We start from the raw sequence: 19,806 nt of genomic DNA, 5'->3' as shown, positions 1-19,806 counted from the left end.
AATTTATTTGCGATTTACTGATAAAAAAACCCCGTCAGCTTTCAAATTTCACTTCTGACCCCAATCGTCCTTCAAGATCTTTGGTGGTCATAAAATCTACTGTAATACTGAACTACCGGTTGTAATGTTTGCCCAATTAATTCACTATTATCATATAACCATTCCCCACAGCTAATATACCTTACAATTTTGGCAATTTTAAATTCTTATTAGAGTTCCCCTACTTTTTTGAAGAGTATATAATTATTCGTTTTGTAATATATATATTAATTATTATTACCCCAGAAAACATTATGACCGGCTTTACAATCTATAGTATTTTTCATTCCATACATTTCGCATGACGCACACGTATGTACCCTAATCTAAAGGCTGTAATCATAATGATTATATTATTCGGCCACACTTGACGAATTTTCACTGTAAAACCACTTGACGTTGACGGGGTGTGCTTTGAAACCATAACTACTACTTGAAAGACAATTCAAGACCGTGGCATAAGTTAATGATATTAAAATGTGTACAGCTTTAACTGACTTAATTTAATAGTGTGTCAACAAATTTTTGAACATAATGCTGGTATAAACATTTATTGCGTTTATAGGGTGGGGGTGTCTTTTTTCCACTATACTAGTAGTTGACTAATGAAGTGCGTGACTGTGCAATTTTTAAAAAAAATGATACGTAACTTAATGCACGTATAGTTTGATATTATCAATAATAACAAAACAATACACGTATATCAAATAAAACCATAATAGTGTTGTAATTATTTTACCGAGCGACAAAACTCTTGTTGAAAACTCGATATTCATCACAGCTACGGATTTGTTTTAATACTATATATTTTAATTGGAATCTCTCTCTCTCTCTCTCTCTCTCTCTCTCTCTCTCTCTCTCTCTCTCTCTCTCTCTCTCTCTCGTAACCTCATTTCACTTTGTACACTATCTCTCGGGCTATCTCTCTCTTGCTCTCTATTCCGATGCCATACAAATGTAATTAAAATGTGTTGTCTTGAGTGCGCCGTTAAATAAAACATTCCTTCCTTCCTTTCTCTCAGCCTGTCTCTGTCGATTGCTCTCTCGATCTAACTGATCCCAAGATGTATGGATGTACATTTTGTCCTCCTCGGTGAAAGGAAATTTGTTTGCGGAACCCCATGGCGGGTGTCTCTCCGTCCTCTCCCTCTCCCTCCCCCCCCCCCCCCCTCTCTTCTCTCTCTCTCGTCGGGCGTCTCCTCGTCTCTCCAATCCATTGCATCTCATCTCTCTCCGTCATTCATCCTCTCTCGTCTAATTCCCCTCTCTGCTCTCCCTCTCTCCTCCCTCTCCCTCTCTCTCCCCCCCCCCCCTTCTTCATTCTCTCTCTAATTAAATTCTCTCTTCTCTACTCTCTCTCTCTCTCTCTCTCTCTCTCGTCTCTCTCTCTCTCCTCTCTCTCTCTCTCTCTCGCGTTTAGCGTGAAACTTGAAGTAGCAATAATCACTGCTAAAGTATATATCGATATACGATGCTCCATTTTTATATATGTTGAGCATATAATTATATTCGATATCACTTCCTCTCCCTCTTTATTGGTTTATAGGGTGGCGGGTGTGTCTCTCTCTCCCTCTCCATCTCTCTCTCTCTCTCTCTCTCTCTCTCTCTCTCTCTCTCTCTCTCTCTCTCTCTCTCTCTCTCTCTCTCTCTCTCATTCTCTCTCTCTCTCTATTTCTCTCTCTCGCTCTCTCTCTCTCCCTCTTTCTCTCCCTCTCCATCTCTCTCTCCCTCTTCCTCTCCCTCTCTCTCTCATTCATTCATTCTCTCTCTCTAATTATCTCTCTCTCTCTCGCTCTCTCTCTCTCTCTCGCTCTCTCTCTCTCTCTCTCTCTCTCTCTCTCTCTCTCTCTCTCTCTCTCTCTCTCTCTCTCTCTCTCTCTCCGTTTAGCGTGAAACTTGGAGTAGCAATAATCATCTAAAGTATATATATATATATACTATGCTCCATTTTAATATGTTGAGCATATATATATTATATATCACTTCCTCTCCCTCTTTATTGGTTTATAGGGTGGCGGGTGTCTTTTTTTTCACTATACTAGTTGTTGACTAATGATATGTAAGGTATAACACTTCCTCTCCCTCCTCTCTCTCTCTCTCTCTCTCTCTCTCTCTCTCTCTCTCTCTCTCTCTCTCTCTCTCTCTCTCAGACTCGTTCTCTCTCCCCCCACGGGACCTAGCCCAGTGGTTAAGCGCTCGCCTGATGCGCGGTCGTTTGAGATCGATCCCCGTCGGAGGGCCCATTGGACTATTTTCGTTCCAACCAGTGCACCATGTATCTTTCAATAGTCATCTTTCCTATTTTATGTTTGTCTTTTTATACATGCATTTTTATCTGATACTAATATTTTTGTAAAGACACTCAAATTTAATTGAAATTGATAGATATGTATTCTTGATATGCGTAAATGCGCGTGCGAAATGCGGGTTTCATAAATAAACTGCAGATTCAGTTTTAAAAATTAACCATTTTTTTTAGTAGGTGAACGATTAAACTTAAGTTTAAAATGGCCAAAGCGTGAGTTTTTGTCATTAGTATTTCGTCAGCTGACAATGTAACGGTTCAGGAAGCAAATGAAGTATAGATCGCGTGTAAGAAGCGTCGTTGTCCTATACAACGTACCTCCACGCCGAGTTACGGGTGATTTCATTTCACTGGGGCCAGACTTCTCACGACTAGGTAGGAACTCATTTTCTCAATTTTTTTAAGGTGTTGCATGTAAGAAGTACGGCATTTAAAACTAAATATATTAACACAAGTCACGGCTGTCTTCAACTGCTTTATGTATCTCCACACGTGTGGATATTGTTAATGCATGTATATGAAACATTTTAAATTAATAGAACTTTGCTGTTGAACTGTTTCAAAAGTAATTCGTTTTGGATTTGAGTTTGTTACATTTACGATATGTGAAGTACCGTATCAAATTCAATATATCAAAAGGTGGGTCTGTGCTTGAGAAGGAGAGAGTTTATTTATGTTCTATGCATTTTAATGAAATACGGAAGTAGTGGGGATTGGTTTGTTTTTCTGTTGCTAGTGTTGTTGTTGGTGTTGGGTTTTTTCTTTCTTCTTCTTCTTTGTCTCCTTCTTTTGATCTTTTTTTGTTTAATGTCTTATATCATTTGTAATGTTAAGGTAATGCAGATACGTTTCTGAACGTAATTTATAATGTTATTTATTTATTCGTAAATAAAGAATTTAGCAGTACCATACCACCTACTGCCTGAACCCTTTTTCTAGATCTAAAAAATAGACAGCATTGTTTCGGGTACCAGAACAGATATATATTTGTTCTTCATGCGTAACTGAGCAGATGTTTCTAATGGTTAAGTGCACGCAATGGTCGTTTAGTAAATGATTTGCTAATGGAGTTTCGTGTTAAACAATGGTTTATCTTTTTGTCTATTGTTTTCTTCTTCTTTTATATACAGAAGTTATCTTTTACTTCATGCTACTATATATATATATATATATATATATTTCATCGACGAATTTTGAACGAACCAAGTTGAAATAAAATTTATAAAATTTGATATGAAATATTATACGAACATGAAAAACATAAGTCTCGCTTATTGCGTTTAAATAGGCAAAACTAAAATACACCAGGCTTGGATCCAAGGTTGAGGGAGGGTGGCTGGTGACCCCACAAATCTCCGAAGTAATCCTAAAATCTATTGTTAACGAATGCTTATAGTCAGTATGTTTGCGTTTCCTTTGTTTTTGTTTCTAAATTTTAACATTTATTTATGTGTGTAAAGTTTGTTTTAAAGTTTGTTTTCTTTAATGACACCACCAGAGCACATTGATTTTATTAATCATCGGCCATTGGATGTCAAACATTTGGTAATTTTGACATATAATCCCAGAGAGGAAACCCGCTACATGTTCCCATTAGTAGCAAGGGATCTTTTATATGCACCATCCTACAGATAATATAGCACATACAACGGCATTTGATATACAAGTCGTGGCGCATTGGATGCAACGAGAAATAGCCCAAAGGCCCGTCCGATGGGGATCGATCCCAAACCTTTCGCTCATCAAGCGAGCGCTTTACCACTGAGCTACGTACCGTCCCCCTCTATGTGTGTAGTGTTTGTATGCGCGCGCGTGTGCGAGGGTATACTATATTGGTCGACTGTATGTCTAGGATAGATCGTCATATAGTGAATGTTATCAATAGTTTAGTTTGGTGTACTGTAGGTATCTCTTTTAAGTTACAGCACATAGAAGAAGAAGAAAAAAACCTTTATTATAAATCTTAGTGGCGTAGCGAGGGTGGTAGGGGGGCCACCGGGTCCATCCCCCCAATCAACCCCCCCCCCCCCAATATGGGTCCCCCCTCCCCAATATAAAATTCTGGCAACGCCAGTGATAAATCTACATTACATACCACCTGTGCGAGTGTAGACAGGAAAACCCCACCTATTGTGTCTGATTTGTGTCCGGTTAAGAAGACTATTTTAAAATGTGTTGTCTTCATTCAGTTAACATGCTTTGTTCTTCAACCGGTCGCGTTCATACCTGTAAACATAACGTTTGTGTTCTGGAAAATTATCGAGTAATGTGATATTAAAATAATTAGTAAGGCGCTCCTCGAGTGCAGGTGCGGGGCAACCTGCCAACCTGTGATGAATATCACACACTAGTACATCGTCAGTACATCTAGGAACGTGAAAATAAGAAATTTTCGGAATGTCATGCACGTTGCTGTAGTCAAATTGAAGAAATACGTACGCGCGTCTGCGTGCGAGCGTAGGTGTGTATGTTAGTGTGTACTTGTTTGTCTGTGTGAATGTGTGTGTGTTGGTGTGTACTTGTTTGTCTGTGTGAATGTGTGTATGTGTGTATGTACGTACGTACGTACATTCGTACATACACACATACATATATACGTGTTTTACATACACACACACACACACACATACATACACACACACACACACACACACACACATCCATGCATCTATGCATACATACATACATACATACATACATACATATACATATATATATACATATACATATACATATACATATACATATACATATACATATACATTTACATTTACATTTACATACACATACACATACACATACACATACATGTATACACGTGCAATGTTTGTAAATAACCCAAACTCGAGTTCCACTCCCAATAATTTCGAACGTAACAGAAAAAATATACCGTATATTAGGAAATAAAATGAAGTGTATCTCAGCACAAACATTAGGACGACCCAGGCCCGTAGCCAGGATTTTGAGAGGGGAGGGGGGTAGTTTAGGCTTATAGTGAGGCCCGAAGTGCCTCATACGAGGACGCGAAGCGCCCGAGTTGCTTAGAGGGGTCCGGGGGCATAATTAAAAAAAGTCACCAGTAGGAGGGGTCGACCGACCTCCATTGGCTACGGGCCTGCGACCAGAAACACATTTAATAAACAGCCACTGATATATTATACAGTAAAATATATTTAATATGTAATTATAGTCTTTAAAACGTCTTTGTTAATCAGCAACATGTCAACAATGGCAGCAAACTTGGGGTAGTACTTTTAACTGGGAGTACATTGTATGACGAGTGTCCAGTAGAGTTGCCAATTTCACACACCTTAGTCAATCTAACCAGCATTGTGAAATGTATATTTTAATCTCGAGCCTATTGTACACAATTTATCTACTAAAAGACGATTCGGATTTCATCTACAAAAGTATTTTATTTACGACTGTTTGTATTGGGTTCATTCGTAAAGTTTCTTTGTTCGGCTAAGACGTGTCTTAGTCGCAGTATTAATTTGACAAACGTCAAATAGCGTGACCTAAGTAGGGCTAATGGTCAAGATCGTACACGATATAGAGTGAACCATTATAGTACGGTCGCTTATTGAGGACACACAGAAATACGATACACTTTAATACAGTATTTAAAACATTTATCTGTACTACTGAAGGTAACTGAATGATGCTACGTGTGTGTAGATAAACGAGGTTGTTTGAACTAGCTGTAACCTGTATGTTCATCGTTTAAGAATATTTTAATTATAAATTGTTAATGATAAAGGTAATATATTTTGTCTTTAAATATAGCACCGACTTTGCTATTTTCATTAGAGTGGGTATACAGGGGACTACCCTTTCCCACGACTAGGGAATAGAATATGTAACTGCTTCTGCTACCTCTGAAGATAGATCTAAAGTGTTCGATCGGACACAGGTCTGAAGGACAAGCTGGGTGAAGATTGGTGTTGTTATGAAGGAAGGAAGCCCGCTACATTTTTCCATTTTTAATTTTAACTTATTTCCGTGCTTATATCCAATTAAGATTCAAGCACGCTATCATCGGCACACATCTCAGCTATCTGGGCTGTCTGTCCAGGACAGTGGATTAGTTGTTAGTGAGAGAGAAGAGGTTGTAGTGGTCTTACACCTACCCATTGAGTCGTTAAAACTCGCTATGGGTGGGATCCGGTACCTGCCTATGAACCCAGTACCTACCAGCCTTATGTCCGATGGCTTAACCACGACACCACCGAGGCCGGTAGTGGGAAAGAATCTTTTATATGCACCTTTTGACAGACCGGAGAGCACATACCACGGCCTTTGATATACCAGTCGTGGTGAACTGGCTGGAACGAGAAAGATTCAGTGGGTTCACTGACGGGAATCGATCTTAGACCGACCGAGCCACAAGCTAGTGCTTTATAACCTGGTTCCATCACGGACGACCCATTACACCTCAAGCGAGTGCACTGCCACTGGGCTATATCCCGCTCCACTTCGGTTATAACGCTGGGAAACTTTAATTATACAACTCCTATTGAGATTTCTTTCCTCTTTTTAAGACTATATGTCAGATTTACCAAATGTTTGACATCCAATAGCCGATGATTAATATACCAATGTGTCCTGGTGGTGTCATTAAACAAAACAAACATTTTTATATATATTATATATATACTACTCAAAAGAATTTAAGGGTCAGACGATATTTTCGACATTATTTTCTGAATGTCAATTATATTAGCTAGACCATAATGTCACGCATGGTATTGTTCCATTTTGACGAAAGTGGGTCTAAGCAACCCATAAATGAATTAAAATCCACTGTCATTGACACTGTCGACTAGTTCTAATGGCGAAAACATGCACGTAAATTAGGGCGAAAGCGAAAGGTCTGCTAAGTGCCCATAACTTGCTTTTTCACAAAGCGCTTCATTTGCACGCTTTGCATGTGTATTCCATGTTCCCAATGCTGAATTTCCGTATAATTGGAGCTTGCGTTCGTGTACGGTGCACACTCCAAATTCGACAATGGTACAACGTCAACTGACTATCGAAGATCGAGGAAGGGCTATTGCTTGGCTTCAGGCTGGCAATACGCAAAGAAATGTTGCTCTGAGACTTGGTGTCAGTCAGAGTGTCGTTGGCCGACTGTGGCAACGGTACCAAGCAACGAATTCTGTTCGAAATCGTCCACGTTCGGGAAGACCTCGAAGCACTACATACCGCTACATCACCAATATGGCTCTACGTCAACGCACAACCACTGCACGCCGATTACGTGACAATCTGCGAACTGCGACTGGAACTCGAGTGTCTGATCAAACCATACGCAATCGTCTGAGAGCCAATAATCTACGCTGCCGTCGCCAGGCTGTTCGACCACCACTCCTACCACGTCACAGAACGGCCAGACGTCACTGGTGCACACTTCATCTGCGGTGGCAACGTGTTCAGTGGGGTCGAGTGATGTTCACTGATGAGTCCAGGTTTAGTCTCCAGTTCAACGACGGTCGGGTTCGTGTCTACAGACGTCCTGGGGAGCGCTTCGCTGATGTTAACGTTAGACAACGTCACCGGTTCGGTGGTGGCAGCGTCATGGTGTGGGGCGGTATCTCTATCCACCACAGGACCCCCCTCTATGTGGTGGATGGCAATCTGAATGGAATCCGCTATCTGAATGAGATTATCCGGCCGTTGGTTCTCCCAGGCCTTCAGCAGATTGGCGGCGGGGCAGTTCTGCAGGATGACAATGCCAGACCCCACCGCGCCAGGGTGGTAACGGACTTTCTCAGACAACAAGGTATCGCCAGGATGGATTGGCCAGCATATTCGCCTGACTTGGCCCCAATAGAGAACGCCTGGGACGAATTAGGCAGGAGAGTTCGGGATAACCATGCCCCTCCGGCCAACCTTCATGATCTGGGTCAACTTCTTATGGCAGAGTGGCAGGCCATTCCCCAAGAGTTCTTCAGACGTCTGATCAACAGCATGAGGCAACGATGTGTCGAGTGTATTCGCGCCAGGGGTGGATTCACACACTATTAAACGAATGTTCTAATGTGTAAAATCCATGTTTGACAACCTTCAACTTTGACAGCATGTCATGTGACTTTCTTGTATACAGTGACGTTTATTTGTGGTTTTTTGTAAATATGGAACAATAAATTAAATTTTTGGTGTAGTTTACATCATCAATCTAATACACTCTGAAACTTATTTGGTTATAAATTTTTGACCCTTAAATTCTTTTGAGTAGTATATATATTTTTTTTATATTTATAGTATGAAGCGAAACGGTGGTGTTACAATGTCCTGTGGTTAACCGTAACGATGGATGTGCACCTCTCCCCCACCCCACCCAACTCCTGAATCCGTACAGCTGCATATCCTGAGTAATAAATACTGGTGATTGTATGTCCTGTACTGACCGCATTAATCTATTTTAGATGAATATGCATGGAAATTAATTCCATTGTTACATCAAAGATAGCTTAAAAGAATATAGAGGACGTTCAACAATTCCAAAAAATGGCATTAAATAATTAAATGTTTATGTATTATTGCAGATCTAAATTGTACAAATGGAGGATAAACATATCGAACTCCTTCATTCTTCGTGGGACCAGTTTAAAGAAGGCGATCTCCTAGAAAATGGCGCCCATACGTACTTCAGGTATTTATACTGATTTAATATTAATGCATATTATTTGTCAGTATTGTGATCTGGTGAATCGTCATGATCATCAGTCATTCAGAAAGAGGACAAACAAAAGGTTTACATTTGGGAGGAGGCTCAAATGTAGATACCTGTTAATATTTTATGGAATGTCTTCAATTAACAAGAAATCATATATTATTTATTATATAAGAATATAATAATAGTATAATGTGTCCGTTTTATGTGCAAGGCCATCAGAACCAAGCGAATGGCAGTAGCACTTCCCAATCCCTTTTTTAAACAGTAAAAGTTTTAAAATTAAACACAACAGTCGAATCCTCGTAGATAGCAAACGTCTGTCAGTCAGTATTATTGTTTATAGCTCCCCTTCAAATCTGACGGGCGAAATATGTTCGTCATTTTAATTATGGCTAGGGTTCTCGAAACCTAGAAGTGCGACAGTTTGCCCTGCACCTCTTAGAGAATATGAGGAACATAATACAATAACTACTCATTTTGTAGTGCAGATCATATCACACTATAGCAGAACATGGATACTAAAACAAAACATACATGGGTCATACTTTTCCCACAAATAATCGTATCCAAATCCAGTTCATAATTTACGTACATCAAAATAAATATATTATGTATTATGTTTTCGTACTCTTGTCTTTGCAGACTGTTTTCAAAGTATCCAACAGCAAAAGATTTGTTTAACTTCCACGACAATGATGAAATTACACTAGAAAATTTCAGGCAAAACGAGAAATTCTGCTTTCATTTGAAGATGGTCTTCAAAGAAACCATAGCGAATGTGATTAAAAGTCTGAATGACCTCATGGACCTGGCAGCATTGGTACCGTTTCTTCAAGAACTAGGAGGGAGGCATCACACACGTGGCATCACAAAATACTTTGATGTAAGTAACGTATTCTGTAATGTATAAAGTTATTTAAACATGGAGGTAGTTTTTTTTATAGAACTGATTAAACCTTAATATGTCGGTAAAGCCAAGGCGGGAATATCAAAGGTTGATAATATTTTACCAGTTTTTCCTGTCTCGGACGAAGGAGATGGAAGTCATACGGGAGACAGGGGCGGGGGAGGGGCAACTTACCCCCCCCCCCCCCCCCAATGCTAGAGTAAAACCTCAAAATCGGGCAAAAATTATACAGATATTCGGGGAATTTGTGTTAACCTGAGACCTTTTTACTATGGATGTCCATCATTCTACCCTTATAATTATTTGTAATCCATGTAAAAATGCGTAGTGATTCGTTTGCAACCCTATATAGCTGTTTGGTAGTAATGCTAATATGAATAAATGTTATGCATATTCTGGTATTTTCGTTTAATTCGGGCAAAAGCCACTTGCCCACCTACTAAAATGAGAGCTCGTACGGCCATGTTCGTAGTGGTAAGAACCTGCGCCCAAGAAAGGTGTGCGCTATGATAGCTTATTCAGAATGTGTACGTACAACCAAATGACTTGACTTTATCAGCACCGTTTTGGTAGATTTTTTACGCAGCAATGTTATTGGTTTTTCTTTTTTCTTACATAAGTTTGACCGATATATATATATATATATATATGGTGGGGGGTGGGGGGGGGGGGTTCCATTTATAAACTGATATACTTTTACACAATTTAAGCCGCGATGTTTTGGCGAGATGGGGTGTAATTTAATTAGATCTTCTTTGGATTTTTAAATTCTATTTATAGGCTTTTGGTGAATGTCTGTATTACGCATTGGAGCGTAAACTGGGATCAGATTTCACTCCAGAAGTAAAGGAAGCATGGGTTGTCTTGTTCGGTATCATAGAGACCAATATGAAGATTGGGATGTCCCAACAAGCGAAAAAGGAGGACGCATAATCAGAACTGTTGGAGTTTATAGTATGCTGCATTTTGAACACAGCAATATATTGTGCATACAGCAGTAGGTGATGCAGATCCATAGAGGAAAAATGGTTTTGGGCAAATGCACGCAGCATTTAGACGTTAATGAAATATAAGAGCTTGTGTTTTGGTTATACAAGACATTAGATAGCAGATCAGCACGGTAATCCGTTTTTATGGATACGAGAGAAAAAAGTGAATTAAAATACTTTTTGAACATTTAAAAAAAAGTGTGTAAATGTGCTTTACACACTCATGAGAATGTTAAATTTTAAATTATTGCCACATGTTATCCATTTAATGTCATAAAAATTGCAAGCCACATGATGATATGTTTTCAATTAATAATTCTAATGTTCAATTAATAACAAAGATGATAACCAGGGCTGGCAAGATGTTAAAGATGATAAATGTGGACGACAAAACAGAAAAAGTCGTATCTCTGCACAAAGTAGAGTTAAAAGGACGTCCAGCAAAGTCATGATTGCTTCCATGATCCACGATCAGGTGCTCATCCTTTGAAGGACCGCCACTTTCCCAGGAGATCCGTAACAGGATGTTTTATGCCTCCTGCAACACCTGTAGGATTGTCACTCCTATATCATAGTTCTTGTACTTGTTCATATCTCAAATGAAGAAAATTTATGCCATGGTTCCAAACATCTGAATATAAATATTACAGTACAACCTTTTCTGTTATATATTCGAGCAGTTTTCTTCACAACCAATATCTTTATCTCAAGCATGACTGTCATTCTGCCCATTTACAATTTTGATACCAAATCCTTGGCACCTAGGTCTCTCATCAACTTGCCCATTGCCCATGCTTTCAAATGTTGCATTACAAATGCATGTTAAGGAAAACAAGACTAAATGTTTCATAATCAAAATTTATTTAAATTTTTTAGAATGACACAGCTGTATCATTAGCTTAATTTTGATTTGTTAGACAAAAAAATCCAGCAATCTCACACGGTAACAATCCATTGTCTATTGTGCAGACCTAAACAAATACTTTTCTAGAAATTACAAATGCGGCAGGAAGACTGCATTTCAGCAGGTAATTAATCAATAACCAATTATTTGCGTTAATAAACATTTCATACATTAATAATTAGGATTAAGACAAATGATTAAATCGGGATGTTAACAGTATACAAACACCACACATTGCCAATGATTTTATACATAATATATGCCACAATTAAGAACTCTTCTCTTCTTCAAAAAAGAAAGATAAATAACATACTGAGAGTGGAAAACAAGAAATGAAACTTCAGTCTTTTACCCGATTCCTCAGTTGCCTTCCTATACCAAAATACTTGAACCTTATTTTGATACAAGCAGAAAAATATCTTATCCAAACATAAAAATAATTCAAAGCACTTATTCAAACAAATATAACAAAAATATCCTGAACAAAAATGAGAAAAGTAGTAAGATGTATTCTTTAAAGCATAAAGTAGGACTGTAGTTATAAAATAAAAACAAAATACAGTCTTAATAACTTTCCATACTCTTCTAGGGAACTTTTTGTAAGCAACGCTAAACATTTTCCCAACCATATATGTGTATTAAAGTATCCAAAAATAATTTTGTATTAAACTTCATGTTTTTTTCTGATATCTAAAAGTTGTAGCATTTCCTTTCAACTAACCAAATACTATTAAGATATACACAACAGGTATTCAAACAGGGAATTCCACACTCCGCTTCATTTTTTTTTGTATTAAGCACATATAATAAAGAAAAGAAAAACAGATACATAAAATCTCATGTACATACACATCAGTATTGTTTTCCCCAGAGCTGCAATGCACTTGAATAAGACAGTATGTTACTTCAACACAAAACTTTTCAAAAATAATAAATAAAACAAAACAATAAATAAATATTGCACAACACATTTTTCTAACTATACTACATCACAAGTGAACTAAAAAGCTTACTTTATTGCACCATAAAAAGATTACATATTCATCTGAAAAACAATTGTAAAAGTAGCTAAGGTGTAAACAACCAAGAAAAATTATTGGTAATGACAAAAATTTAAAATACTTCTGTCATGAAGGACCCATTCACAAAAAAGTCCTGATATACTAATATTGCAAGGTCAGTAGAACAGTTCCAAATAGTCTTAACTTGGATAAAAATGCTTATAATTGTTATTACTCAATCCTATATTCTGAGAACTCTGACTAAAAGTACAGAAAAAACTAACTATTTTTAGAATGGGTATTCTCAGTTAAAATATGACAGTGTATTTTCATACCATAATATACTTATTTTTCCTAAAACAACACTGCAAATCTATAACTTACATTGACAATTAGATAACGCATAACAATAATCAATCCATATTAGGAAAACCAGTTGCACACCCCAGTTAATAAATTAAATGCAATTCTTACATATTTACAATAAATCTTAACGCAGGTTGTAAAAATAATTTGAAGCATAACAAGGTTTTATTTGTCAGTAGTAGTAGATCACTTCCATAGGTATATAAATATGAAGCAATATTGACTGAACACAAATATATTACCTATATGCAAGTACAGTCTAATAAACATATGATATATGCATGTACATTCTAACAAACTTATGTGCATATATATATTTCACAATTGTAGTACAATGTACATACAAACAAATTAAGGCAAATTATTTATTCAACCACAAACTAGTATCAGTATTATAGCTATTAAATGGAATATTTTGAATTTTAGTTTTTGGTCTTGACGTCTAAGTATAGATTTTGTAAGAAATTGTAAAGATTAAAGCAAATATAATACAAATATATTTAAATGTTTAATAACCTGGTTTTTGAGTGTCCCTAGAGTATTTTAGTTGTTTTTTTTAAGTGGGTTTTTTTGTTTGTTTCTATAAGATTGCAACAAAGACTTTTATATTACAACCCAAATGAAGACTTCTTTCATATTTAAAAATGTTCAGTTTTTTTATGTTTTGTATAATGAAGAAAAAGTTCAACTGAAATAAAGGTGGTAAAAAAACACATTATAAAATACATATTTATTAAATTATTCAAGCCTGACCATCTTTGCACAATCACAAGTAAAACAGATTAACTTCAGTTATTGCAAAATAATCATCAAACAAAAAATATCAAATTTGGCACATGCACATTTATGAATATCTTGTAAAAGCTATTATAATTTTTTTTTTTACTTAAATCTAAAATTAATACCATATTACCTACATAAAAACAGGTTGGATGAATCATAATCAAACACATAAAATACAAAACTGTATTTTTTAAAAATTAAATTAGATATATATCTATATATGTGGCGAGTCAATCCTTCATACACCAGTCTTCAAAGTGACACATTAAGCTGTTTCATTATATTAATATTCATCATATCAAGCAAATACTGAGTGCACACACATACACCGTAAGCTGAAATGTCTTAGCCAAGTCACTTTTATATCACAAAAAGCAAAATCATTTGCTCTGTCCATGTTATCAAAAAGGTCAACTATAAAAAAATATTGCACAACAAACAGGTAATGAGATCTAATATTAATCAAACATACACATTTGTATGTCCATTCTATATTAAATTATATTAAATATACTATAAATTATGCATTTTCATGGGACTCATAAAATTAATGTATTGTGGAAAAGTGACATTTGTCCATGTATTTTTAAGGAGATCAAAAAGGCACAAACTATTGATCAAAGTCAAAATGTTAATAAGTGTCTTGTTGATCTTCTGAGGTGAAAATGAAATATGACTTGCATTGAACTGAGGTTAACGAAAACCAAAATAATGTGCTCATACCTCGTTGTGGGTTCACAGCAAAATCTAACAGAACAATTTAAAATGTGTACAAGATTTGCACTGAACTGGTTTCAGTCACACAAAATGTGGTAGTATCTTCTCTTGAAAGGATTCACAGCAAATTGTGACACAACAATGGAGTCAGTAATATACAAAAGCTGAATTTAGACTTGTCAAGATACTTCATTTTCATACTGTTTGCGAAAACATTCTCCAACAGGAATAAAGTTCCAGCATCGCTGTTGATATAGCTCCCAAACATAGGTTTCCTTTAAAGAAAAAAATATATATTAACAATAAGAATAAAACAAATAATACAGACAGTTAATTTTGTTACTTACTTGTATTTTTCAGAAACACCATTATTTGTTGCTCACAGCATGAACATAATGTTTAGATATTTTATCAAATAATATGTTTGTTAAAGGAAAACATTCATCTAATTCTAATGTTCTCCTGTAACTGGTAACAGTTCAAACATAAGGAACTAATTATACCGGTAATACTAAACAAGATGCCCAGGAGCTTAATTGCTTACCCCACTTTTCCACTAAATTTTCTTGGAAATGACGCGGTAGTTGTAAAGAAATAACAGTTTAAATGTATTTCTCTATACAACATCAGTAAACTTCACCATACCAGCCTGACAAATGTTGGACGAAAACAGATAATAGGTCACATGATCCCTCAGTCCATATGACCTAAAATGTGTCTACAAATAGTAGGTATAATCTCGTTATCTCACCTGTCCTGTATATTCTGTGTCTGGTTTATTGATCAAGTGCATCAAAAAGAACCTGAAATCCATAGGAATAAATGAAATGACAAAAGCTTCACATATTTAGTTTTACTATTAACAAGTGAGTTTTAACAAAGTTAAGTAAGCATATTTATGAAATGGCAAAAGGTTCATATCTTCAGTTTGACTATTAACAAATTTATTTTTACACTGTTAAATATATTTCTTTATATGGATTCTTAAAGCAAATTGTTTTTAATTTCTGACATGTTTATAGTAAAACAAAAACTAAACTATAAAATTTAATGTTAAAATTAAATCAATTAAATTAGAAAAAAATGCTATAAAAAGATTTGCCATTAACTACATGTAGTTTGTTTTTATGAAAAACAACAACAACATAAGTTTAAAATCAGCAAGCTGATTATTTTGATGAGCATTTTTAAAAATAAATGAAAATGGTCATGACAAAATTTAGACGATTCATTATTTATATTTCCAGTGTAGACAATACTTACATATAGTTTGCAAAATTATGTTCATTTTGGACATGGGTTTCAAAGCCATGTGGCACTTTGTCGAAATACTCTTTTCCAATTCCACATATGAAGCATTTGGACTGGAAGAAAGACATATTTTATATTAACTTTGCACATATTATATATTCATTAAATTAAGAACAATTTTACATGCATCACTTTAAAAAACACACACACAAAAAACATGTTCTAACAATAACATGATATTGTTGTCTAGTCTGTACATGCAAAAATGCATTTTAAAAATTAACAAACATCTTGAAGGATGTTTTATTTGGAGACTTCAACACACAGACAACTGTACAAAACTAACATTGAGAGTGGAACATGTTTAACCTGTGAACTACAACAACTTATTTTAACTAAGAAAAACAAGTGTAATCTATAACTCTGAATTTTAGCAATATTAAAAAAAAACTGTTGGGGCAAGTTGGGGTTTGGGGCAAGTAGACCTGCTCCCAGAAATATTGATTTCAGTAACTGTGAAAACCTTAACCTATTACAATGGGGAAATCAGTTTTATCAAATCACAGGAAGAATTAATTTTCAATCAAATATTGGATAACAAATGCATCAGTCTTACCTCCATGTCTTCCTTGACTTGTTCCAACTGATCTCTCAACTCACCAAAGGCATCAATGATCAAACCTGAAGAATGTTTTTTAAAGTAAAATATATTTAGCTTCAATTCAGCCATTCAGTGAAACTTTGACAAAAACTTTAATTAATGTATTGTAGATTCAAGTGATTTTCAGAATCAAAAGGTAACACATACATTTGAACATTTAAATACAATTGACTAAAAGACATTTACCAAGAGCTGAGATGACAATTTTTAGGTATTTAAAATGTATGTACAGCAATAGGTGATATGAAATTGCATGACAAAACACAAAATTGCCAAAAGGTTTTGTAAATATTTTAAATTCTCTTCAATATCTAAAAACAGAAGATTTAAAGTTAGCTTTTATGTATACCCCTGTTACAACACTTAAAGGGGATTCTAACAACTTTATCAACTTTTATTGAGAAAATAATTACCTAGTAAGAGCATATTTATTATATTCAATAATTGATATATAGAAGACAATAACGTGAATTAACAAATATTAATATATATATATATATATAAATATACAGTAGAATCTTGTTGGGTCGAACTCAGAAGGGTCGAATACCCTGCAATGTTTGAAACGAGGTCCCAAGTTACACTTACATGTTGTTGACCAAATGGTTAGGTCAAATTAGCCGATGGGGTGAACACAGATGGGATTCGAGCTAACTGGATTCAACTGAAAGAAATGTTACCTTGAATGATGGCCAGCAGGATAACAATGACAAAGAAGAAGAAGGTGATGTCAAACAGAATCCTGTACATCTCGTATGCATCACCATCCGCTGGCTCAATCTCATCACCGATGCCACCACCAGCCCGAACGCCAGTGTGCAAGTGGTAAACAAAACACTGAAATATAACACATCGGAAATCATAGACAATGAATGTATCATGGTAGTGATGCCCATTTACAAATAAAAGCTGAAAACTCTGTACCATAATCAAATAAAAGTCATTTTTAAGCAGTAAAGTCTAAAGATCAAATCCAATATATTTTATGCAAATTATTTTTGCAAAACAAATATAAGAGATGAAATGGATAAAATGCTGAAAAAGTGCATCCCTGATGTATGGCAAAAGTGTGCCAAGCATATATCATATATCACTACCTATTGTCAACAAGGACAGAAACCAATGTTTTATTTAACGACGCACACAACACATTTTATTTACGGTTATATGGCGTTAGACATATGGTTAAGGATCACACAGATATTGAGAGAGGAAACCCGTTGTTGCCACTTCATGGGCTAGTTTTTTTTATTAGCAGCAAGCGATCTTTTATATGCACCATTCCACACACAGGACAACACATACTACAGCCTTTGAGATACCAGTCATGGTGCACTGGCTGGAGTAAGAAATTGCCCAACTGCAAAAAAATAAGTCATTTGAAAATTAATAATCAGTCTCCTAGCACCATTTTAGGAGAATGATCCTTAGCTTGCCTTGATGTTGTTCTTGGCAAAGACTGCAACATTAATGGATACAGACAAACCCTTTTTCCAGGATATAATTAAATTTACAGCTATAAATTATGAATATGTTTATAAAACAACTTACAGTCATCATATCATGGCATTTATAGTCAACTTGACCATCTTCTTCTTTAACATAAAACTTGCGGAAGAAGTTGAATGCAATAACAGTATAAATATATACCAGCACACACAACAGCATCACTGTTAACACCAGCTGAAATGATGAGATAGTACATGTATCAAAAACAAAATCAGGACACTAAACAATGCATGATTTTAATGGGTGAAATTGAATTAATTTTCTGTGTAAACTGGACCCTGAACAAACCAGAATCATCTGTCAAAACTGACCAAGTTTCATGGACCCAAATGTTTTAAATTCTAAAATGCGACCCTCTAAACACTGGATCCTGTTTAAATCAGATAAATATTACGTCCCTGAGGCGATCTGGTTTAAACAGGTTTAACATTCACCAGAGTAAAAACTAAAAGTTTGTTTGTTTTGTTTAACGACACCACTAGACCACTTTGATTTATTAATCATTGGCTATTGAATGTCAAACATATGGTCATTTTGACACAGTAATAGAGAGGAAACCTGCTACATTTTTTTCATTAGTAGCAAGGGATCTTTTATATGCATCATCCCAGACAGGATAGCACATACCACAGCCTTTAATATACCAGTCATGGTGCATTGACTGGTACAAGAAATAGTCCAATGGGCCCACCAATGGGGATCGATCCCAGACCAGCTGTGCTACATCCCATCCCAGTAAAAACAGAGTTTGTGTTATGCTGTGAACTCTAATTTATTAGAATAAAACAATCCAAAGTAAGTTATAATTTAATAATTCAGTTAAAAATGTTAAATAAATCTGTTTAAGAAAAATAGTAAATACCTGTTTCCCATTGTGTGTAACTGACTGCATGATGGTTCGCAGTGTCTTGAAGCCAATGGCCACATCAAGTAGGTGAGCCGCAAAGAAGAAGTGGTTAAAGTTGCCAAAAACGGAAAATATGAAGTACCAAACTATGTAGAGGAAGGACTGAAAAACATTCATAGATTGTATTTTTAAAATGCAACACAGAAATGATTTAACAAGCTACAAGCTTTAATTCAAGATATCTCATCTCTTCCATAATATCTTTTTTATACGTAATACCTACTTCGGACATCTTTGTGTCAGCCTGTAGCTAAAACAAAAATGAGTAAAATAAGTATACAATTTCTTAGTTGAGTTCAGTGGTGTAGTGATTTAATTTTTTTTTAAATCATACATACATAGCGTGGGTTGCCCACCCCATCTTCACCCCCAATATAAAATACTGGCTACGCCAGTGGTTGAGTTACAAGTACATTTCATTATCAAATTTATCTAATTCCATGGTTCTTTACATTGTCTACTCACATTATCAGTGAAAATAACTCCCCACTTCCAGATCTGATATTGCCAGTCGATGTTCGTCAGGCTGAAACAATAAGTAAAATAAGTAAGATCTGAAAAGTACAATAATCCACTGAGAAATTATCATCTGGAAAGAAAGTTTGTTTGTTTTGTTTAACGACACCACTAGAGCACATTGATTAATTAATCATTGGCTACTGGATGTCAAACAAGAAAGGGATCTTTATGCACTTTCCCACAGACAGGAAAGTACATACCACAGCCTTTGACTAATTGTAGTGAACTGGTTGGAATGAGAAAAAAAAATCAGTTGAATGGATCCACCG

The 19,806-nt window shown here is 35.7% G+C and overlaps 2 protein-coding genes across 7 annotated transcripts in view; one reads left to right on the top strand and one right to left on the bottom strand.

Annotated features, from left to right (window-relative positions):
• The first annotated feature begins 2,674 nt into the window (after positions 1–2,674).
• On the top strand, positions 2,675–11,209 carry LOC121372369 (neuroglobin-like). 2 transcript variants are annotated; one of them, XM_041498672.1, is made up of 4 exons: positions 2,675–2,719; positions 8,893–8,999; positions 9,666–9,906; positions 10,711–11,209. In XM_041498672.1, the coding sequence occupies exons 2-4, from the start codon at positions 8,908–8,910 to the stop codon at positions 10,861–10,863; spliced, it is 486 nt and encodes a 161-aa protein (XP_041354606.1). In that variant the 5' UTR covers positions 2,675–2,719; positions 8,893–8,907; the 3' UTR covers positions 10,864–11,209. The 2 variants fall into 2 exon arrangements, with proteins under 2 accessions (XP_041354606.1, XP_041354605.1); XM_041498671.1 differs by lacking the exon at positions 2,675–2,719 and adding an exon at positions 2,792–2,983.
• A 554-nt stretch (positions 11,210–11,763) lies between these two features.
• The window catches only part of LOC121371392 (ryanodine receptor-like), a 129,535-nt gene continuing 121,492 nt past the window's right edge, over positions 11,764–19,806 (bottom strand). For all 5 annotated transcript variants that reach the window (XM_041497252.1, XM_041497254.1, XM_041497253.1 and 2 more), the window contains 8 exons: positions 19,484–19,544; positions 18,974–19,120; positions 18,154–18,285; positions 17,283–17,439; positions 16,558–16,622; positions 15,954–16,054; positions 15,442–15,493; positions 11,764–14,965 (listed from right to left, as the gene is read on the bottom strand). In XM_041497252.1, the coding sequence (XP_041353186.1) occupies positions 14,870–14,965; positions 15,442–15,493; positions 15,954–16,054; positions 16,558–16,622; positions 17,283–17,439; positions 18,154–18,285; positions 18,974–19,120; positions 19,484–19,544 (811 nt within the window). In that variant the 3' untranslated portion in view covers positions 11,764–14,869. The remainder of the gene's footprint in view (positions 14,966–15,441; positions 15,494–15,953; positions 16,055–16,557; positions 16,623–17,282; positions 17,440–18,153; positions 18,286–18,973; positions 19,121–19,483; positions 19,545–19,806) is intronic.

The sequence above is a fragment of the Gigantopelta aegis genome, chromosome 4 (assembly GCF_016097555.1).
Source record: "Gigantopelta aegis isolate Gae_Host chromosome 4, Gae_host_genome, whole genome shotgun sequence".
Taxonomy (NCBI): Eukaryota; Metazoa; Mollusca; class Gastropoda; order Neomphalida; family Peltospiridae; genus Gigantopelta; species Gigantopelta aegis.
The sequence above is the reverse complement of the archived record's forward strand: the minus strand, read 5'-3'. Positions and strand labels throughout refer to the sequence as shown.

Excerpts from the sequence above, each read along its gene's own strand:
- LOC121372369 (XM_041498672.1), top strand. The coding sequence starts at position 8,908 with ATGGAGGATAAACATATCGAACTCCTTCATTCTTCGTGGGACCAGTTT. Across the intron at positions 9,000-9,665 it reads GGCGCCCATACGTACTTCAG|ACTGTTTTCAAAGTATCCAA; the intron begins GTATTTATACTG and ends TTGTCTTTGCAG. Across the intron at positions 9,907-10,710 it reads GCATCACAAAATACTTTGAT|GCTTTTGGTGAATGTCTGTA; the intron begins GTAAGTAACGTA and ends TTCTATTTATAG.